This window comes from Cyrtonyx montezumae, unplaced genomic scaffold (genome assembly GCF_038088225.1).
Source record: "Cyrtonyx montezumae isolate F1298 unplaced genomic scaffold, pur_monq_1.0 scaffold_3, whole genome shotgun sequence".
In the NCBI taxonomy this organism is placed as follows: domain Eukaryota; kingdom Metazoa; phylum Chordata; class Aves; order Galliformes; family Odontophoridae; genus Cyrtonyx; species Cyrtonyx montezumae.
In genome coordinates, this window is record NW_027072034.1 from 60,618,877 (window position 1) to 60,642,093 (window position 23,217).

At 42.6% G+C, this 23,217-nt stretch overlaps 2 protein-coding genes across 5 annotated transcripts in view; one reads left to right on the forward strand and one right to left on the reverse strand.

The window, feature by feature from the left end:
- The window catches only part of BACH1 (BTB domain and CNC homolog 1), a 506,041-nt gene that overhangs the window by 76,448 nt on the left and 406,376 nt on the right, over positions 1-23,217 (reverse strand). The gene's annotated exons all lie outside the window — the stretch shown is intronic.
- TIAM1 (TIAM Rac1 associated GEF 1) overlaps positions 1-23,217 on the forward strand; it is a 126,690-nt gene that overhangs the window by 59,215 nt on the left and 44,258 nt on the right. For all 4 annotated transcript variants that reach the window (XM_065741791.1, XM_065741790.1, XM_065741793.1 and 1 more), the window contains exons 3-10: positions 1,115-1,562; positions 3,795-3,967; positions 7,178-7,402; positions 8,828-9,013; positions 11,625-11,771; positions 13,698-13,772; positions 14,806-14,976; positions 20,661-20,765. In XM_065741791.1, coding sequence (XP_065597863.1) covers positions 1,115-1,562; positions 3,795-3,967; positions 7,178-7,402; positions 8,828-9,013; positions 11,625-11,771; positions 13,698-13,772; positions 14,806-14,976; positions 20,661-20,765 — 1,530 coding nt within the window. The remainder of the gene's footprint in view (positions 1-1,114; positions 1,563-3,794; positions 3,968-7,177; positions 7,403-8,827; positions 9,014-11,624; positions 11,772-13,697; positions 13,773-14,805; positions 14,977-20,660; positions 20,766-23,217) is intronic.

Genomic DNA, 23,217 nt, shown 5'->3' on the forward strand with positions numbered 1-23,217 from the left:
TTGGATACTTAGAAGACTTATGCTCAAGTCAACACCTAGAAGTTGCCTCTCTCTCTCAAGTTAATGAAATCTGCCACCTCTTTGCACTAGTTTGTAGGAACAGTAGAGGCTGAAATTCCCATTGTTCTGACTGTATTTCTCACTTTGCATCTTCTTCCCTGTCTCCCTCTTTTACCAAATATCAAACACAGGGTTTGTTTCCACTTACGGGGCTTGGCCTGTATTTGTCCCTCTTCAAAAGCTGCCACCAAAGCAGCATGTCGAGATAGTAGTAGTTAGGCCACTGTTCTTAGCCTGAGCTGCTTGTCCCTTGGCTGCTGAACTTCTATGAAGCCCCTGACAGTGCTCCTTTGTGCAACAGCCATGCTGCACTGGACAGGCTGAACAACCTGTGCACCACCTTTTGAAACCCAGCTTCAGTCGTATTGTTTTCTCTCTTGCTCTAGCCAGTCAGATATCTTCTGATATTTCAACTGTCTTCTCTTGGGGTATTTTTGCAGGGTTTGTCACAACATTATGACCCATTATCAGGGTTTTGGATGTAGAAATAACACCAAACAGGAATAATCTCATACGCATAAACTTCTTAGAAGAAGAAGAAAAAAAAAAAAGTACTTCTGTAGTTACATAATTTGCAAATGACAGTCTTGGAATGTCAAAAATATGTCTTCAGCTGTAGGTGTGAAGGTACAATACCAATGTTTTCTTTTCAAAATGCGTAGGTCGATGGCTGCTTTTCTCGACAGTGCCAGTTTTTGCTACCGTATGTTCTCCTTTTGCAAAACCTTCAGTGCAGTTGACTTAGCCTAATGTAAACAAATGATGCTGTGTGATGTATTCCAAAATGCTATGGCTGAAAAGGCACAACCTGAAATCATGTCTGTATGTCTGGCCTTTCTTAAACAGTGCTGGATGTTCTGCCTGCTGTAACTTTTCTTCCAGGTTTTTGTCTTCAGAAGAATGAGGATCTTCCATTGCCAGACATACTAGGAGTGTGAAGAAGTGCCGTTTGTTGTGCAAATTTCTGGTTTTCTTTGGGTCTCCTGAAGGCCAGGCTCAGCCGGGCAACACTTGGCATGCTCTTCAACTCATGCTGTTTCTCTCTTACAACCAGGATGTCAACGTGGGCGAAGGGAGCGAGTTCACCGACAGTGGGATTGAGGGTGCAGCCACCGACACCGACCTCCTTTCCAGACGCTCCAATGCTACCAACTCTAGCTACTCACCAACGGCCAGTCGGGCTTTCATTGGCAGCGACAGCGGGAGCAGCTCAACGGGCGATGGGCTTCGCCAGGGGGTATACGAGAACTTCCGCCGGGAGCTGGAGATGAGCACTGCCAACAGTGAGAACATGGAAGAGGCCGGCTCTGCCCTCAGTGACGAGCAGAGCAGCGGCACACTCAGCTCCCCAGGGCAGTCTGACATCCTCCTGACTGCTGCCCAGGGTACGGTACGGAAAGCTGGTGCTCTGGCAGTGAAAAACTTCCTGGTGCACAAAAAGAATAAGAAAGTGGAGTCGGCCACGCGCAGGAAGTGGAAACACTACTGGGTTTCCCTGAAAGGTACAGAGCAAATATGAAAGTGTTCACTCAAAGTCCACACTGACGTTTGGGATGGATGTTACAGCAGCTGAATATACCACTAGACCAGTCTCTTCAAAAAAAGCTGCCATGAGCCGCTGGGTAATTTAGTAAGAATGAGGAAATGGTCCTGATTTTTCTGAGGAGGGTTTTATTTGATAGCTGTTGTCATGCTTGCATTATGGCCTGAGAGTAGTCAAGGATACATGACTGTGCTGCACTGAAGTAGGGCTCATACTTGGGGGTGCCGTCATCTAGGATGGCTTCTCTAGTGCCTGGGTGTTAGCCTTTAAGAGGCATGTCTAGGGCTTGCTGATGGACCAAATAGCTGTGAGTGGCCAGCATGCACCTGCTAATGCAGGTTTCTGGTGATGATGGTGGCTGTTGATGTGTGTTCATGCATGGGCTCTGTCGTGCTATACGTTCCTGTTTCGCTTTGCACCAATTGTGTCTTGGTCTCTGAAGCCTCTGTTTGCTTCAAGGGTAGTTAACGCCCAGAGGGTTACAACACATTGACAGCGTGGTCAGGAAGATGCGGTTAGCTTGGCAAGGCTGGCTTGTGACTTAGGAGACTGTCATTCATCTGAGGCATAACTGTGGCCAGTCACCCAGCCCTCAGCACCCAGCCTTCCTGCTGGCCTCCTCGGCTTCTCAGGCCTCGAAGCCTTTTCTCTGTGAATTTTTGCAGTGGTCCAGTTCCATCCTATTTGGTGCCTGAGCACTTTAAATGTTAAGGGAGCAGCAAAACTTAGGAGCTGGCCTCCCAGAACAGCCTCTCGTTGATCTTTGTGCAACAAAATGGGATCTTTATGGAACAAAATAAGTTCCCCTCAGCTGTGGTCTGCTCTTTGGAGGAGGCAAAGCAGCAGGACGAGTCTTCTGCTGCTGATGGGGCTACCTGAAAAGCTTCGGTTAAGGTCCTGTCATTCCCACAGAGCACTTGCGGTGCTATTTCAAAATGTAGGAGAAAGGCATGGCCCAGCTCTTCCCTGCAATAGTTGAAGAGGCTGGGAAAACAAAGGAGGAGAGTCCTTGGGTGAGAGGGCAGGGGGAAGCCCCGATCTGCTGGGAGTGGCCCCGTGGCAGGAAGATCTTGCTGTGAAGAGCAGGCACACAAAGGACCATCTGGGAACAGAAAGGGGAAGGATGAGCAGAGAGGAGATGTTATTTTAAAGTGCTTTGACTCAAGTGGAGCGTTTGCTCCTTAGATTGCTGTGCCTTAATAATGTTAGTATTTAAACAGGTCTTTGAAGTTAACAGCTGCTATTGTTTGTCTGCAAATAGTTCTCTGAGCGGCTGGGTAACAGGGCATCACTTTGCACCGAGGGCTGTTTCCAGTAAAGAGAAACAAAGCACCAGTTTCAGTTTTAAACAATTGGAGATTAAGTCGGGAGGTGGGTGGAAGAGAAGGAGACCCTACAGTTGCAGATTTGCTATGTCTTATCTTCCTTTTTCCCCAGAGAATTGTAACGATTATTTTGTAAAACCAGCAGGTTCTTTGCCGTCATCAGCTAAAATGCATTTTTGTTTTTGTCCATACCACCGTGAGTCACAGCTGAAATGTTACAGTGGAATAAGGATTGTGTGTGTGTGTGTGTGTGTGTGTGTGTGTGTGTGTGTGTGTGTGTACTTCAGTCTTTCAGCGAACACAGTTCATTCCAGTCCGTTTTTCCTTCCAGTTACTCATCTGCATGCAGTAATTAAGCAGCCGGATCTTTGCCTTGGAGGGACTGCAGTAGCCAGCAGCTGCGGGAGCTGAGGCCGAGGTGTGCCGCGGTCTCTCGGCTGCTCAGCAGGGCTGCCACTGCCAGAGGGGCTGTGCTCCCAGGCCTGCATCCTTTTGGTCCCCTTGGCGAGACTGGGTGTCTGTGGAGGCCTCACCCACAGGGATTTATAATGACAGGTCTCATCCTGGGCTGTGTTTTACTGCCTGTGACCTTCCTTGCTCGTGACTGCGTCTGTTAAGCAGTTGCAGGGTGAACAAAATGGTTCTGCTGGGTGCATTGCGCAGCTGAAGGTGTATGGGGCCGGCTGGGACACTGCTAGCAGTGTCTGCCACGGGACTGAAAACCTAAACAAGCCCTGGCAAATCTTCTCTCACCCCTGTGACAGTTTGATGGATGATTTACAGTCCCAAGTTTTAGCTCTGAATAGATGCAGGGTGGCTGTTGCATTTAAATGCGTTGCTTGCTGATATCTCATTCTCTCTTTTAGGATGCACGTTGTTTTTTTATGAGTCTGACGGCCGATCTGGCATTGACCACAACAGCATCCCAAAGCATGCCGTGTGGGTAGAAAACAGCATAGTTCAAGCGGTGCCTGAACACCCCAAGAAGGACTTTGTTTTCTGTCTCAGCAATTCCCTTGGGGACGCTTTCCTCTTTCAGGTTGGTTTGGGCTGAATGTTTTACAGATTTGTTCTCTTTCTCTTTCATTGCACCAACGCACTCTGGTTCAAATCAATGGAAAAATCCTGCTGACTCCTGTAGGTTTGAGATTTTCCTCTGGCAGTGCAAGAGGAAGGCACGATAGTTACTAGACAGTTACTAGATAGGGGACACATTAGTGCCTTAACTGTGCTGTGACTTTTTCTTGAAAGAGGTGTATATCAAAGGTAGGAGGACCTTGTGGAGAGGCTCAAGGGGTTTACATGACCTGGTCCTTCGGACTCATGTTGCATTTTTCATTTCTGGTAGCTGTGCAGAATCCAGGCATCAGTCAAAATTGTGCTGTTGTTTGACAGTACATTGTACAGGATGTTTGTTAACATTTTTTAAATTAGAAAATAGAAATGTCTGAATATCGTAGAATAAATGTCTAGAACTTATATCAAAGATCAAGCATTAGGCAATGTATTTCACTAAAAGATATTTAATCTTTTTGATAACTACTACTTCCTTGGGTGATTTTTCAGGGAGGCATTCCAGTTTCTTATCACAGTTTGTTACTAGACAAGGTATGATCTTTGTATTTGTAAGTACCAGCCTATGTTGAGGTAGTGCCATTTTCTCCTCTTCGGATTCAGTTCTCTTAACTGGAGGAATCCCTAATTTATACGTTTCATTTCCCTTTCCAGCGACAGTATATTCAGAATTTTTTGCCTTCTTAAACCAGAAATTACTCTGTCATAACGCCCCCTCCGCCATGCAGTACTTGAGAGCGAATCTTTATACTGTGAGTCCTCTCTGCTGTCCTAAACAAGTGGCTGGATTCTCAAACTAGTGCAAAATAAAACAACTTTGCTGACTCAAAGGTGATGCTAGTTTACACCTTGAAGAGACTGACTGATTGCACACAGACTTATTTTTCTCTGCTGCCTCAGTTTGACTTTTTTCTTCACCTCAGGGTGGAATGCTGCACCACTCCCCTTCTATTTCATGCCTTTCTTGGAGAGGGTAAATGTACTTTGCCACCTGGAGAGCTTCATCTGGGAGGAAAGCATAGTGCTTGTGGTCTCAGCATGTATTTGAAAGACCATCAAGCCCCACCTCCTCCACTAATACAAGTTCTTTTTCTTCCAGTTTTCTAAGGGAAAACTTTAATTCTCATAAAATTAATGCCAGTAGATGTAAAATAGTGAAAAGGTCACATGCAGCACATCTCTTTTGTGACAACATAGGGCATTATTCATTAAAAATCTGTGTCATTATATCATGGGTAGATTTTCATGTAACTTCATAGTAAAGAGCAAAAGTGAGCTTTTCAAGTGAAAAGCAATGATTTCTATTGACTTGTGGCAGTAGAAATTTTTACTTGACATGTCCCCTCTGTCAGAGAACTCATGCAACTCTAATGAAGCAAAGCAGAAGGAAGGGATGGATTTGTGGAGATCAGCCATAGTGGAGGAAACAGAGTGCGAGTGACAGTGCTGTAAGGCCTGCTCTGCTGTGTGCAGAGCAGCCAAAGCATCCGTATGGCTGTTCAAGTTAAGCATTACTTAACTACTAATGTCATATATACACATCCCTACATAATACATTGCTGCAGTAGTGATTTTGTTGAGGAGGCACCACAGACTTAAGTAAGACTATTTTCAGTCCTATGGAGAGTATATACTCAGGGAGAAAAAATAGGGTTACTTTGTGATGCATACCGATATTGGACATCTTGTTACAAGCCTTCCCACTGCATTGCACCTAGAGACATCACATACCTCCTACACTATAATTCCTTGCTCAGTCAGTTCTCATCATGCCTACACAAATCCATTACTTGCAGGTGTCACATGTATTTTCCAGGAGCTCAGAGCAACACCACATACTTATGTATCAGATGTTTGCAGCTTGTTTATGTGGTCCTTTCCGCTGAGAAGCACAGTGACTCCCTGTGCCTACTGGACATGAAAAACAGTAGTAGAAGAACGATGTTTTTTGGTGTAGACCCTGTCTTTCACTTAGGACTCTCTAATGTGAGCTAATGAAGGTGATGTCATTCTGGGACATGTGTGCTTCACTTGCGTCAGTCCCACAAACGTTTTGGGAGCATTCGCCTGAAGTTTGTTCTGTACCTGAGTGATTTCCAGAGATGTGCTTCACCTTTCCATGGACTCAGGAAGCTGCAGCCTTTGCTGTTACTGGTGACTGCAAGTAGAGCAGTAGGATGACCTTCTTCATCTTTGCTGGCAACTGGAGAAGTCATACTGTGCTGTCTATTTATAAAGCAGGTATCATCAGAAAATTTAATGAGAACAAGGTGGTTTGGCACCTTGCTACCTTTTTAACAATGAGCCAAATACCAGCGTGATTACTGCTAAAGGCTGGCACACAGAGCAAGTCCGCTGCAACCCTGACTTGGCTGTAAATTTTGTTTTACAATGTACTGTAAAAGGGAGTGAGGTTTAGTAAGAAGACCAAGAAGATTTATGTTTTATTTTGAAAGTCTAGAAAAGGAATGCTTTGAAGTATTTTTTTTTCTGTGTCAAAAGACTCTAGTCAGAAGTGCACTCTTCTAGGAAAACATATGGGTGTTCCATGCCCCAGCCTAATACTTAACTCTTTTTCCCAAACTGTCCTCCTACACAAGCTTGGGAAGTGACAGTGCCAGAGCCGTAAAAATTAGGATGAGCTTGGCTTTAATAGTAATAGGGTAATTTTCAGAGAGCTTTGGGATCTTCAGAAGTGGAAAGCTTTGTCTGCATCATAATTTGGCTAGTAATAGATGTCACAGTCAGATTTTATGCCATTAATTTATTATTAACTGTTGCATGCCAAAAAAACTTTCTGTACTGTGAAGAGCACAGAGACTGCTGCATTATTTGCCTTGGGAAACTGAGAGTTTAGAAAATGTTATTAAATTATGAACTACAAATTCTGACAACATTGTATTGCACGAGGAACGTAATTCCTAAGAAATGACTGGGAAACATTGTACAGCTGCAAAACATAGATATATGTGTAATTTTAGGTGCTGAATACTGAGTACTGTGCTAAAAATTGCTTCATTAAGAGTAATTTTTTCTATTACTTCTTTCATAAGTGGATTTAAGGCTTTAATTCTTACGATCAAAGGGAAACGAAACTCTTGGAATTGCATTTGTTAATCTCCAATCAGTTTTAAAGAGGATGTTGACTTCGTTTCTCCTCTTTCCCTCTCTTCAGACCTCTAGCCAGACTGAACTTGAGAACTGGATCACTGCAATCCATTCAGCTTGTGCAACTGCGGTTGCAAGGCAGCATCACAAAGAAGACACTGTCAAGCTCCTGAAAACAGAGATAAAAAAGCTGGAGCAAAAGATCGATATGGATGAGAAGATGAAGAAAATGGGTGAAATGCAGCTGTCCTCAGTAACAGACTCCAAGAAGAAGAAGACCATACTGGATCAGGTAATTTTGCTTGCTTTTGTGAAATAGGCCCTTAGCAAACGTTTAAGGCCTTCTTCAGCTTAGTGGTACCTCTGTCTGTTCCCACTCTGCTGCAGGCGTGTATTGGCAGAGCTCCCCTGTGTAGATAGGATACGTGTTGGCAGAAGAGCTGGTGCTGGCTGCCCAGGTTGCACCATTTATCTACCCAACATGCTCTAAGCTACAGCACAGGCTCTCTCCTCTTAGCCTCCACGCAAGGGATTTTGCATGGAGATTGGTGAAAGCCTTACGGGAGTAGAGAGGCTACCAGAATGTAGGGAAGAGGCAGTGGGAAGAGGTGGTTGTAGACCAGCAAATGGTGCTGCCACCGTTGTCTTCAGCATAGAAGAGGCTGGTTCTTGAACTGGCACATAGGAGTGAAGAAGCCATCCCTGGTTTCTTCTAGTTGCAAGGATCTGTCCTGACTTCATGGCTGAAACTCTCACCTCCCCTTGGAACTGGTCTTTTTGACTAAAAGTGGACAAAGCAGTTGTGTTTGAGAAGCAGAGAACCTAAAGCAGATGTCTCTCCCACTGTTGCAACAGCACCTTATTTTAGGAAACTAACATATGGTGCCTGCTTCGTTAGTTCGTAGCTCTTTTACCGTGGCTGCCAAATGTGCCTGTGATGCAAACTGTAGGGAGTGTCCGGGGCCATAATGTGCTAAGCTGAAGAGATTTCATACCCATAGAAACTTGTGGGAAGAGCCGAGAGAGAGAGGAGATGCTGCTGTTCAAAGGGCTCCACTCAAAGGCTGTCAGTCACAGTGAGAGGGCAAAGCAGTCTCTCCTTTGACGTAAGGGAATTTTTCTAAACACTTTGAAACTATTTCCTATCAGCAATTTGAATTATTTAATTTCTCACATCGGCTGATTACAGTGCTCTTCCACTGATAAGATTAATTATTCCCAGTGTACTGTTCATTTTCAAATACAGCGAGCTCCATTTGTGCTTACAGCAGTGCTACTGCTGCTGTTTTGGGGTACTCTGTTTATGAAGCTGGGTGGTTTTTTGTCTTCTTGTTTCTTAGATGCCCTTGGTGCATGAAAGAAGCTTCTTAAGGGAATACTCAGTAAAGAATCCTGGAATACAAAGAAAATTAAAAATGGAATGTTAATGCTATTAATTAGCATTGTATCAAAGGGGTGGTTGTCCCAGGAGAAGGCTTCTGCCTTGAACATTGGAAAAAAATGTTTTACATTTAATGAAAAGTTCTTAAAAATGTTTTTTTTTTTTTCCTTTTTGGGATTAGGAGCATAGGGAAGAGTGAATCGAGGTCTCTATGCTTTGAAAATGAGATCAGCGTTGGTGGAAAATATATTTTGCTGGAAGCAGTGGGCATTTTTCAAGATATTTACTACTCTGTTCTTCTCTCCACTTCTCCTCCATCTTTTCTGTTGTGTATAGATTTTTGTTTGGGAACAAAATCTTGAACAGTTCCAGATGGATCTATTTCGGTACCGCTGTTACTTGGCTAGTCTCCAAGGAGGGGAGCTCCCAAACCCTAAAAGACTGCTTGCATTTGCCAGCCGTCCAACTAAAGTTGCAATGGGTCGCCTTGGAATCTTTTCAGTCTCTTCATTCCATGCACTGGTAAGTTTGGACAGAGGCCAGGAGTCATTTTTTCCAACCTGAAAATCTCTTCACGTGCCTGTCACAAAAATGGTGTTGACAGAGAGCAGTCTGTATCTGTGGGGTGAGCCCTTACCTTAACATGCAGACTGTTTAGTTTCCTGAAAGGTATGTGTGTCCTGGATGTTAACTAACAAGCAGATATTTGCAAGCCATGTTATGAAAGTGGAAGAACCAAGTTTGATTTCCAGTTCTGCACATTCAAGATGCTTTCTAGAAACAGGACTTCCTGTCACAAGGAGCAGGCTCATCTCTGATGTCCATATTCATGGGCTTGATCCAAAAGCCCTGTGAGGCCAATGAGAGTCTTTCTGAGGCTCTCAGCATGCACTGGCTTAGAGTGTTTTGGGCATGGCTTGCTTTCTACCATATGGATGAAGCTACTGACCAATTAGTCTAATATCCTGCCTCTAGTGATCAACACCTGATGCTCCACATGGAAGGGGAAATGTTCTTCTCTGCTATTTATGGTGTGACGTATTTAAAAAAGTTGTTTAAATGTAAATAATGTAATAACCCAGCTTTGAAAAATACAGAGAAATGCATTGTAAAATGAGGGGTTTTTAGTGAATTTCAGTCATAATCCTGTAGTTTCATTTTGGGCTCCTGGAGTTTCAGAGTAATAGCTGAACTCCACAGTTGTCTTGTAGATGTCAGCTGTACTCTTCAATTGAAGCCAGAGCTGTAATTCAGTCAGGGGCGTTTTATTCTTTTAAACATGAAAAGATTAGCGTCATCATCTTGTTAATTGCTGCTGGATTTATGTTTTTTTTTTTTTTTTTAAGTGGTGGGCTGTAATTTACATTTGTGCTTATTTTTTTGCATCTAGCAGAGGACTGAGTGTTAGCCTGAAAAACAATCTGCTTCTTCATGCTGGTGTCTCTTGAGTGCCAAGTGAAAAAAAAATGTTTTGAATGTGTTGTGTTGGAAAAGACACGTGCTTGCTTTTACTTTAAGCAGACTCTCATGTCCCCCCTTGCCCTCGTGGATATGGTGCAGTGAGTCTCAGGCTCCAGCTGGGTGCTGCGTGGTGATAGCACAGCATCCCTGGCTCACTTCATGTTCCTCACTGCATTAGGCAGAGAATAGGCTGTCTTCCTGCACGGCGTCCCATGTACAGCTAAGAAACGTCTCGCAACGCCAGGCTGTGGAAGTCAAAAAGCTGTTATTTCAAGTTCTCCTTTTCCTTGATTTCTCAATGTTCCTGCACAAGAATCACCATTACTCATGCAGTGACGGTTCCCTGGGTGCACAAGCCAGCTTTCTGTTATTCCTGCCTTTATGTAGGTTTTTGTATTTGTTGCACCCAAACAACCAGTCTCTCAGCCCCTTTGCTTGGGGCATCTCAACCTTTGCTTGAGGTTTGGCTGTTCCAGCTGGGGTTGTCACATTTTGTGAGTTTTGGGTGTGGGAATGGAGTACAAAGGCGTTGCAGGAAGTGCCTGGCCAAGTCTGCAGGGTAGGTCTGTCTGTCTGTCTGTCTAGATTCGCCTTTTCCTACTGTTAGTACCTGCCATTCTCTACCACTCCCTTTTTCACAAGATGGGAGCTTGCTGTCCTGATTCCACCTCTGGATGGGAAATCTGCTTAAACTTTGGCCCAAGCTCAGCACCTCCGACTAAGCTTGCAGTAATTTCTACCAGGCCTTCCTTATTTGGGTAACGTTCCCCAAATATTTGGTTTCAGTAAAAGCAAATAGCTTTCCCCTTGAAAGGAGTTGCTTTGGTCCATTTTTCAAGTATCTGAGCAGTTAACACTGCTCTAATTGAAAGGATCATTTCAACTCACTTTTTTTCTTCTGCTTTGCTCACTCCTTCAGATGTCGTGTGTCTTTAAGGAAGTGTAGGTTTTAAACACCATGACCTATTTGCAAGCCTTTATCTTGCCTTGTAAAAGTTGTAAGTCAGTTCCAGGATGCCCAGAATGCTTGCACAGGAAGAAGCAAAGAGAAGTGCCAAACTTTTTGTAAGTAGCAGCTGAGTTTTTGAAATCTCAGGCTTTCATAGAATCATGGAATCACAGAATGGTTTGGGATGAAAAGGACCTTAAAGATCATTGGGCTCCAACCTGCTGCTGTGGGCAGGGTTGCCCCCCAGCAGCTCAGGCTGCCCAGGGCCCCATCCAACCTGGCCTTGAGCACCTCCAGGGCTGGGGCAACACAGCTTCTCTGGGCAGCTGTGCCAGCGCCTCACCACCCTCTGAAGGTTTTGTGTGTACAGCTTTGAAACCTTAGAAAATAAAATAAAAAAAGTAAACAAACCCAAAACCACTTTAATTGGCATTAAGGCTTTGCTCTGGAACGAGAAAGCTGCTTTAAAACACCTCAGACTGAATGCCAAAAAGCATGTGGTGCTCTCCCTAATAATTTTCAATTCTTGATGTTGGAAAAAATGAGTTAGATTGCAGTGAGAAGGATGTAGCCTGGCAGCAGCAAGACTGTCCCTGTTGTGAGCATGCACTGTTATTAGAGCCTTTGCCTTTTTTTGTAAGGATATTCCAGTGTTAGATTATATAAGCAGTGGTGCGGTGAGATGCTGCAACCTTTGATTGTGAAACCATGTGGCACTGACAGGTGGCGGCTCGCACAGGGGAGTCCGGTGTGAGAAGACGGACGCAAGCCATGTCCAGATCTGCCAGTAAACGGAGAAGCAGGTTTTCTTCTCTCTGGGGGCTGGATACTACCTCGAAGAAAAAACAAGGGAGGCCAAGCATTAATCAGGTAAGCGTGTGGGAGTTTGTGACACAGTTGGTTTCAAGCTGACTTGTTATCATGCAGAATGTAGCTTGTGCAGAGTGTCACACCAAGCACTCACACATCCAACCTAAAACTTGTCTGCTTGATTTTTCACGGTGTGTAACCATCACATTCCACATCCTCTTCAAAAATCAGTGACTAATTACAGATAAGTGTACCGCAGCATCCTGAAGTGCAATTTGGAGTTCATACCTTTCTTTGCTGATTAGGTTGCATTACTACTGCTGCATTTTTGCTGCTTCTGCTTTTGCCGGAGATAGTTCCCCAAAACTCTATAATGAGGCAACAATATAAAAGAACAGTTTTGGTTAAACAAACAAACAAATAAATAAAACGGAGACTTCTTTGTTTCTTTAACTTAAAACTATGGGTTTGTAAAATGTTTTAAATGTAGCTAAGCTTGGGGAAAACTTTCTGAAGTAACAAAATTTGTTTAGGAGAGTCAGCCACTGTTTTGCTTTGAAGCTTTGAAAAGCAAAAGCTGAAACCTTTCACTCCTCAGATGTTTCTAGAAAATGTGCTAGGATGTGGTAGGAAGATACTTCCCTGTTATTCTTTCCAAACATCCCTAATCACAGCTTTCAATTTTTGAGAGCCATACCTCATCTAATTGCAGGAAATGTAGGCTTTTCTTCTCTTTCTCTTCTTTCACTTTTTGAGGTGGGGGAAAAGGCTTGGGACACGTTCTGTTCTGTGTGCTGTGATTACTTCTTCCTTCTTGCAAGGCAGCAGTGGGTGTTTGTTTTGTTGAGCAGGGGATTAAATCTAGAAAATTGTTTAGCTTTGTTTTCAGTAAGACATTAGAAGTTCACCTAGTACATAGTGCCTGAGCAAGAGCTCTGGGTTTTGCTGGAAGCACCAGATGCTCTGAGCGCATTCTCAATTCTTCACGCTGGTGCTGAGGCATCCATGTTGCTTTGTACTTATTTTCCTCACATCAAGCACCATCCCTTGTCCTTAGCTTGGATCCTGTCTGTGCTGTGTCCTCAGTGCTGTGTTTTTCCTCAACTCATCCTTTTTTTTTTTTTTTTTTTTTCTGTTGGTGGGGATAAATGCATTCTACATGCTTCCTCCCCATCCCCTTCCTTACCCCCATAACTCCTCTGTTACTCCCAGGCACGAAGAGGGGTTTTGCTCCAGGTTAAAAAACAGTCACGCTGAAGAAAGTCAAAGAAAAAGTGAAGTTTTGAGACAGTGTGGGAAAGTCTAAGTGTAATGTCTGAATGCATTTCCCCTGCTCTTATGTGGTAGCATGCAGTTATTTGCAAAGTTGAGGTAGTAAGCCCTAAATTCTTAAAGTAGAGTGACCAGTTCCTGCTTCATTTTAAGTGCAGCATAGTTAACATCCAAACCCAGCAATTTGATCATAAACCTGTGATGACACAGGGCTATAAGACTTCAGCTTTCAATTTTAAGCTTAAGCTTCTGTTGCAGTAACAGTCTTTGTTTTTCCCCTCTACACTCAGCAGCCAGGTAGTTTAGAGCTGTGCACAGGGCAGGCTGTGCTTTGCAGGTGTGTTTTGTCTGGTGCCAGTCTGGTACAGTGTGGCACAGCCACCCAGCTCATCATAAAAGGAGATAAAAGGTGTCTAGCTCTGCAGTGTAAGCCAGTGACGAGGTACTAAGCAGAGCTGACATCTGATCTTTCAGTGTGGCACCCAGTCACCAGTTTGCCTGGTGCTCCCCCATCCTTTCTAACAAGCTGACATTTTCATTTTCTGTGTTTTTGAGATGAGTGTTTGTGGTTTTCAGATTGATTTCTATGTTGAGTATTAGATAACACTGTTCATCCCCAACATTTGCAGCAGATCAGTTATGACAGGCCCCTGTCTGTCCAGCACAGGGTGCAGATGTACACTCATGTTTTAAAAGAATTGTTCTGTTCCTCAGGTGTTTGGTGAAGGAGTTGATTCTGTAAAGAAATCTCTTGAAGGAATCTTTGACGATACAGTCCCGGATGGCAAGGTAAAAAACACCAGCTCTCCAGCTGCCTCCTTCCCATTCACAGCTTAAACACAGCGTTGGCTTTGGGACACAAGCAGACACAGAGCCCCTGGGAGAGGAGCAGAGGGCAGCCTCTGTGTGCTGTAGGGCTGGTAGCTGCTCTGCAGTCAGTCTGAGCTGATTACTCGTGGTCAAAATTATTTGCAGTGCATGGCATCCTGAGCAAAAAGGAGGTACAAGACCCAGAAGGGTATCAGCACTGCACACCAGGGAGGTGCCTGCCTGCAGGAGGAGCAGACATCACTGGGTCTGAGAAATGGCTCATTGTGGTGGTGGCCACATGGGGTTTTCATAATTTAGGGTTACTGCAGCTATGAAGCACAGGGTTTCTCTGTTTTGTTTTCATGTGCTTCTGCAAGCTTTAGCATTTGCAGAAACAATTACAACTGCTTTCTTTTTCCCCTGGGAAAGCCAGCTATAAAACAGCATTAAGACAGTGCTGAGGGGCACATTCTTCATGTAGTGAATATGGATTTAGCTGTGTGAGCCCACTTGAAGCAAATGGGAATTTTGCAGCACCATCACTTCATGAAGATTTATAGCTTATAGTCTAACTTGGATGTACAATAGACAGGAAATTCAAAATAAGTGCTAAGATTTGCTACTTTGCCATTTCTGGATGTAGGAAAAGTAACATCAGTTTTATTGGCCTTGGATTGGTTTACTGGGAGATGAAGTGCATTCAAGTTTTAATTTTAAAACTCTTTTTGTCCCTCTGATTTTTTGTTGCATTCCTAGCATTCTTAATAGCCATGGGGTGAAATCCCAAGATACACACTTTGCACCAGTTTAGCTGTGTGGGTGGCTTGGGGAGGCATGCTTTGCTCAGGTAAAACTGCAAAGTTTTCCAGTCCAGGCAAGCCCTCAGCCTCTTGTTTTATGAATAAAATGTCTTTACTATAAGAGGGCTTTTTTATACACCGTGTGATGTTTCTTACTTGGTGAAGAAGATCTTATTTGGCTCCTGTAGTCATAATGGATTTTGTCTGCTTAGAGGGAAAAAGAAGTGGCGCTGAGCAGTGTCCATCAGCACAATCCTGACTGTGATATTTGGGTTCATGAGTACTTTACGCCGTCTTGGTTCTGCCTGCCGAACAACCAGCCGGCTCTGACAGTCATCCGCCCCGGGGACACCACTCGCGATGTGCTGGAGATGATTTGCAAGGTAAAGGCTGCTAGCTTGCCCTGGAGTGGGGCAAATGTCTGCAACCATGAGCCCTTTCAGTTCAGCCCTTTCAGCTGAACCTCACAGTGATTTTCTCCTGTGCCAGTGCTCAGACTGCACTGTGTTTGAGTGATCGGCTGTATGTTAGATGAAAAATGTGAATAACACTGAATCAGTCAGGAAAATCATGCTAGTGAAACTGTAAGTTCTGAAAGTTGGAGTTAAACTTGTCGTGGAAAGGCAGGTTGATTTTTGCCTTTCCCATTCTGGCCCCTGTGCATGAGTGCCTTTACACCCTCTGATGCCTCTCACCAGCCCATCCATCCGCTTTCCCTCCACTGGAGGCCAAGCTGTGTGCAGAACCCTTCACTCTCCCCTGCCCTTGTTCCTCAGCCTGCTTTCTTTCACTACATCTAGTCTCCAAGTCTGCCCATCACCCATTCCCTCTACTGCCAGATGGACGATCCCACCCATTCTCACGTGTCAGGTTGCCCTGTTTCCAGATGCCGTTCCTCCTTCCTTCCTCCTGTCTCTTACTCCCTTCTGACTGGTGTGGGAGTGAAAACAGGAGTAGGAGAAAGTACCAGTGTTTGCTGCCTGCATTGCGGAGGCAAACTTGCCTCATGTAGATGGTGGGAGGGAAGGGAGAGAAAAGCTTTCATCTGCAGAAAAAACCACCTGGATTTCTTTGCCAGATGAAATATCAGAGCCATTTGGGCATTAAAAACAGTTGCATTTCAGCAGAGAAGTTTAAAGCTTTGACAAATTAAATACAAGCTTTCAGTTCTGGCATCCGCATAATATATGTTTTCCACTAACCAGCTGACTGCAATCTAGACCCAACTCATGTCATGTGCTGCTCTGAAAAATGAGTCCTCTTTTGTACAACAACAGCAGCAAAAGAAAAATATTTGTTGGTATCAGGACCTTAACTCTGGCGACTTTTAGAACATGTTGCATGTGCTACCAAAGAGAAGGAAGGTGAGAGAAAGGCATTTGTTTGGAATAATGATAGAATATGCTCATCTCTCTGCCAGGTGCACTGTTAAAGGTGGCTACAGCTTGTGAAAGCTTCTCATTGTATTTGGAAAATATGACATTTTAGGGGAGAGACATAATAGGGAAGCTGGATGACACATTATTAGTAATGAGTTATTTTTAGGACTTTTATTTTCCTTTTGGTAAGAGTGATTAACTCAATGGACCTAATCCTTAGCTGGAGTAAATTGGTGTAACTCCATTGTTTTCAGTGTTGTCCTGCTGAGGATGTGGTTTCTCACTGTGTTTTTCAATTCTGGTGGGTGGTGTTGTATAAGGAGCTGGGGAGGTGGGTGAGTGGTTTTTTTTAAGAGCTGTTTCTTGCCTGTTTCTTTCCTTTCCGTCAGAGTTTTCAGTCTGGAAAACACTGATGGATGCCTTCTTTTCTACCACATTTAATAATCAATCTCTTTCTTCTGTCTCTTGCATTCAGCTCATTTTTTCCCTTTTAATATCTGATCCACATCATTTCACATCAGTTTGCCATCTGCCATCTGAGAACCAGTCAAGTTCTGGTATAGTAAACATTTCAAGATCTACATTTCATATAAGCCTCTTCATGTTTGTAGATGCGGTTAAGTCTATCTGTGCTATTAAACTGAGTATGATTATTCCATTGGAGAACATTAAGTGCACTCAAGTCATTGCAGAAAATGTGTTCTTACACTAACATTGCTGCTTGTTATTATACAACGAGTTAGGTTTTGGATGCTGCTTTGTGACACTTCTATGATTCAAGATTGGTGGGAGTTGAATCTAAAGCATAATTTAAAGTGGTTTCTCAAAGATGTCTCCTAAGATTTGACTAATAGCATCACTTGTAAGGCAGGAAAAATCAGAATATATGCATTAAATTGTTTCCTATGGATAAAAGCTGTTGGTGTGAATGTGTATAAATGTATTACTAAAAATTGTGTAATGGTATGTCTTAAAATTGAGGAGAAACACACACGTTACATATGGATGTAGGCAGAAGCAGTATGGAGAGAATAACACCTAAAATTGAGCATAGAAGGCTATGTGGCATTTAGTCTTTTGACTGAAGTAGATAAAAAGTTAAACACAAAACAACATCTATTTTCTCACTATTTATGTTTTTGAAAGGGACAAGAAGCAGTTTTTCCCTAGGTCTTTGGATCTGTGCTCAAATTCTCTGAGGACTGAGTGAAGACTGATGCTCTGTGCACTTGCTTTGATTTTGAGCTGGTGTTTTCCAGCCAAAAAGACTTGGGCCACACAAGTGCAAAGCTGGAGTAATACGGTATCCTCACGGCTGTGTTTCCATGCTGTAACTTCAGTGCTAATTCAGACTCTCACACCAAACTGAAAACATACACCCTTTCTTGGGTGTCCTGGTCCTTCAGTAAGACAGAAGACGTGGAAGGAAGGAACGAACCCAGCTGTCTTGGATGTGTCTTGGGTCAGGCTGAGTGTTCCTCTGGAGGTGCTGTTCACTCTTTAAGTAGAGGGATACCAAAATAGATGAATAGTTCACGTTGGATGCTGACCCACTGCACCACTCGGAGCTTGTTGAATTGTTTCCCACCCTGGACTGTAAATTCTTCTTCAAGAGCACATCAGTTAACCTGTCAGGTTTGGCTTTAAATTGGTTTAGCTGCTTAATTTAGTCCAGATATAGCCAGAGTTATTAGGAGAGAAATAAGTAAACCAAGATCCTTATTCGCCTTACTAAAAGGTGTTTTGGGTGGTCTCGAAAGGATATTAGTAATACTAAAGCTGTACTGTTTCTGCTCCCACCTCCCTGCATATGGATGCAGCTAGGTCAGCAACAGAAAAAAAGTGGGTTAAGAACATGGCTTTCAGGGCAGACTGCCTGTTTCCACTTCAAGACGATCTTTTCCTTTCGCTTCAGCAGACAATTGTGCCTCTGTCTGAAAGAGTTTAACTAACGTAAAATTTTGATGTATACAAGGCACTGCTGCAGTACCTATTTTAATTAACTAAATGTTATGGCTCATGTGCTGCTCCACCACAGCCTTAATGGTGATGACTTGCATTTCCTGCCACAGGGGGGATTGCACTGCAGTGGATGAACAGCATCCACCTCAGCCCATGGTGCTTCTTGGAAGAAATGAGTGCCTCAGAATGTTTTATCCAGTGGCCTCTTTGGACAGGGCCTTGCTCTGGAATAATCTTCTCGTGAGCAAATCTTCCTTCAGAGACCCAGTGTGAGCCTAGAGGCACCAGCAACTTTTCCTGTGCCTGTATCAAAGCCAGCAGCAGCCCTTTCATGGACTGCTGAGAACCTACTTGCAGCGAAATCTCCCATTTTGAGGTGGTATCAGGGCAGGGTAGAGCAGCAGCATGAGGCAGGAGGACGTGAGTGCAGCCTGTGGCCTTTCTGCTCCCAAGCACCTCGAGGCCCTGGGCTAGGTCTATCCCACTGCAGCAGTGTGATTCCTGCCAGCCTTCTGACAAGCCCTTGGGCACATTGAGGAGTGTCTCTTTGGATGTCTGCTGCAATAGGAAGATGGTTGGAAGTAGAAGTAACGAAAATACACAGCAGTGCGTAGGGGGCACTTGTAAAACCCTGGGCTTTATTAAATCACATGTAGTTACACAGCCTCAGTCTGACAAAACTGGCATTTTCTGGGTGGCTCTCACTTGGCCATACCTGAAGCTGTACAAAATGCAGAAGACTTACAAGATGTGAGGCACAGAAGACCACGGAAGATGCAGTTCAGTGGCAGAAGCAGAGCCTAGGTTGCTTTGTTAAATAATTGGACTAGATGATCTTAGTGGCCTTTTCCAACCTTAATGATTCTATGATTCTGGTTAATTTTTCTGCTACTATGATTTTTCCATGCAGCACTTCTTCCCCATTAACCACTTTGAAGGGCTCAAGTATTTCACAGACTTTCAGTGAGTCTTATCACAGGCTTTTTGCTCCACTTTTCATCTGTGTTGTCTGTGTTTTTATGTCTCCTTTCTGTTTTTGTTTAATTTGTGTGCACAGTGTTTTTCAGTTTGTGTCTAGAGGTAGCACGCTATTCTGGCTGAAAACTAATCTAGGGCTTCTGCATGTCATTTCTGGACAGCTACAACCAGTTCTGCTTCCCTTGAGTTTCTGGAGTGTGTATGGATGTGTATGTAAGAGGAAAACTAGGAAAAAAAAAACCCTAGGAAAAGTGGTTAGTCAACAGTGAGCAAACCTTGTAAAATGTGTATCAAAAAAGAAAAAAGGGAGAGTGTGAGGCTTTCCTATATCCAGTTCTTTTTAATTTGACTTTTGATAGATTTCAAATTACTTATTTGATTAACTAAGTACTTGCTGCAGAGTTTACTCCATTTCAGATACTCATTTTCATGAAAGGACAATGTGTTTTTGAATTGGACATATCTGAATGCAGCAGTGTGTATAGTACAGCATCTGTACGTCTTTTATTTTTGTATTGATCGCTATTTTGTTTCATTGACTAATCCAGTGCTTCATAAACATTCACGGTTCTGTGAATCCTTGTGGAAGGGTATGCTAGATCAAGGCGTAATCTTTTCCACAGGTCACTTGGTGTACATTACTCATCATCTGCACTGTGTCAGCAGTCAGTTGACTCTCAGTGTGTCATCCTCTTGGCTTGAAAAGGATAAGTAAGCCTTTACAAAACAGTAGTCTGACACATAACCAGTAGGAAATAATGACATTCTTCCATAAACTTTCAGATGAGCCACAGTCTTTTGTACAACCTAGGAAATTTTGGTAGTTTGCTGATAAAAGATGAAAAGGCAGACTTATAAAAGCATATAATAATGGGATTTCTAAAGTGACAGTGGGATGAATTTACCTCTTGTATTTCTGAATTGCTTCTGGGTTTTTCACTAGCTTGAGTCAACAGCTTATGAACTTTGAAAGTAACTTCTGAATGACATTCTTTGTGTTTATCATCATTCTAAATGTGTTTTGATTACACACTGCATTAATCTCTGCTTAAATTGAACTTATTAATCGTGCTGAGAAATGGTCATTAACATCTCCCAGACCAAATGCCACATTCTCAGCTCATTATGCCTAATTCGTTAAAATAGTGTGACCTGTTTCCACTAGGATGTCGAACTCTTAGCTTCTTTCACCTTTTTGAAGCCAATCTGTCCGTTGTTGTTTTGAATTTAGAGGATGCATATGTACATATAATCTTGCCTGGAATTTATTACGCCATAAATACTTGCTGAATTATGAAGATGCAAAAAAAAAAACAACCCAAAACAACAATCAACCAACCAACCAAAAAATAATCCACAGAAAAATCTTTCTTGTCACGTTATCCTATGTTAGCAGAACATTTGTTTTCCTTCCTGCAATTTTAAATGCACTTTGTATACAGAGGTATACTCCAAATCCTTGCTTTAATAGTGTTTGCTTATTTCTGCAACAGCAGGGAATGGAGCAGAACTGCAAAATAAGCAGAATTGAAGAGGCTGGTCAGAGTAGTAACACTGCCCTTTAACACTTACTTCTGGGGAGGAGGAGAAGGTTCAGGTTCTTGTTCAAGTTAGGAGAATATGGGTCTCTTATGACAGATGGTGCTGGGGCACTTTTTTCTCTCTGTGAATGTCACACAATTTTCTAATTAGAGATAATGTGAGCCATTGCTCTTGTCTTAACAAAGCCTCTTCTCTGTTTCTTGCAGACACACCAGCTGGATCACTCTGCTCACTACCTGCGTCTTAAATTCCTGGTTGAAAACCAGATGCAGTTTTATGTACCAAAGCAAGAAGAGGATATCTACGAACTGGTAATGCTACCTACTGAACAAAAATCAGATGACATTGTGTAGGACACTGTTAATTGGTGTTCATTTGGTATTTTTAATACGCAGTTATGCTTTTTAACTTGCAATTATGGTGCTGTGCAGGACACTGCAATTTGCCTGCAGTAAGGTAATCTTTCCAAACATTTTATCTTAAGGAGAGAGTTGGTGTTCTGCTTATGTTTGTGCACATGTGGCTCTGTGGAAGAGAGAAGGAAGAGCCACTGGTAATAGGTGAAGATTGCTGTGATGTACATTTAAGCTTAATTTCTCTCAAGGCTACCTTTTCCTCTTGTTTGTATTTTCCTTGTTTGTTTTAAAGGCGTACTGTTAAAACCTCAGTTCTTGTTCAGATCACTTTGATTATTTTAAGGGAGAGAGTGAGTGCGCAAGATGTTTTTTGTTGTTGTTGCTTTTGGTGATTGTCTTTTTTTTGACTGGGAAGGTGAACGTTGAGGTTAAAAAGCTGTGTGAGAATATACATTCCTAATTGCTTCATTTGGAAGTCTTCATATCGTGAACCTCAAAAGCAGACTTCAAACAAATTTTGAAATCAGAGATGAAAAAAATAGACCAAACAGAATTAGTGTCACACTTTGACTCTGTGATTTTACACATGCATGCTGTAAAGCTTTTTAAAGTCCTTTTTATTGGTGGCTGTTTTATTTATAAAAAGTGAAAGTTTGCTGGTTACGGATGCTTTTGTTCATTTACTAAAGAACTTCTGCAGTTTGCCATTGTCACAGTTAAAAAAATACTGAGTACTAAGGGTGGGAAGTAAAACATAGCTGTGAAAGATTAAGACTCAGAGGAGACATTTTGTCTTTCGTTGCATGGAAGGACTTTGACTTCTTTATGGTAAGGGGATATAGGATTGACAGAGTCATCAGTTACTGTTTATTCTGAGGAGAACTGAAATTAAATCAAAACTCTATGGTCAATAGCAATATGTATGTGCTGAAAGATTACAGTACAGATAGGACTGTACCCAGTGTAGTATTGTTAAAGCAGTGTGCATTTGTGTGTGTGCTTGTGTGTGCCTGTGTGCTGTGTGCTTGAGAAAATGTGATTTACTTTTATTCAGGTGTTAAATGATTATTCTCTTGCAATATGATAGAAGTAATGGCTGTATTTCTGTGGTCTCCCAAATAATGTTTGTAACTGTCTAGTGCTGATGTCATCTTACCAGAGCTATCTTCCCCCTACTAAAATGCTTTTAAAATGCATGACTGTGGAAAAGGTAATTTCTTAGGGTGATAATCCTTTTTCTTGAAGAATATATCAGATGTATTTAAGTAGGAAGCTGAGATTCAACAACCGTATTCCATTCCTTTCCAAAACATGAATGGCAATGCTTTGTGTTCCAGCACAGCCTTTCAAAAATTCATGTGCTTGGTTTATTATGTGTTAAAAGTGTTACTAAGGGCTAGAAGACAGTTATTTAGCATTAGGTGCTACACCAGGCAGTTTAAGCACCTTTTATTGTGAATGAAGTGTTGGAATGTTTGGGCTGGAGCTTGATGTGCCAGACAAATGCTAGGTAGGATTTTGATGGCACTTTCAGATGGAAGGAAGAGACTGGAGGCCCCTTTGAAAATCCCACTGGTGGGATGGGGTGAGGCTGGAGGCTTTGGGAAAGAATGCTGTGACAGGACCAAAAGTGTTCGAGAAAAAAATGCGAGCAGGTGAAGGGCTTGAGAAAATCAAGGTAATGATAAATATCCTCCAACTACCATGAGAAGCAAAGGGATTGGAGTGGGTGGAGAGGGCAGTGTTGCCCTTGATTGCTAAACTCTCCTTGGGATGGCTAGACAATTTTTCTTCTAAAAACAATGCAATTTTCACTTGTTTTTTGCCTCCTCTCCTCTTTTTAAAATCTTTACTAAAACCTGGTTGAGATTTTGTGAATGTCATTTGACTCATTTTCAAGCGTTGAATAATATGTTTCTATCTTTGAAAGCTGCATTTTAGAAGTTCTGCTAGCATGGCATCCTCATTGAATTTTACATTTATCTTGCTGAACTCTTAAATGAATATCCAACTGTTCTATAATGCCTAATATTTGCATTAAACAGATGAGTAAGTGTTGGTAGAAGTAGGAGATAAAATCATATTTTTTATTAAAGAAACCTCTCCTAATGAGTTACTTTTCTTTTTTAAGGGAATGCATTAAATGCTTCATTCCAAACACTAATGCCACTTGATTTCAAAACATCACTTAATTACTGTGGTTGCTTTTTTACAGTCTTCACTGCACTGACAAAATTAATGTTTACCTGTGGGCTCTCATTCCTCTGTGGGTATGACTTTTTCCAAAGGTGTTTTTTTGAAAGGTGGAAGGATGGCTTGTTACTGAAGTTTTAGACTGTGCTGTGGAAAAAAAAGCTTTAAACTTCTGCTGGGACCACGGCTTTCAGTATGGCTTTGAGAAAGTTAG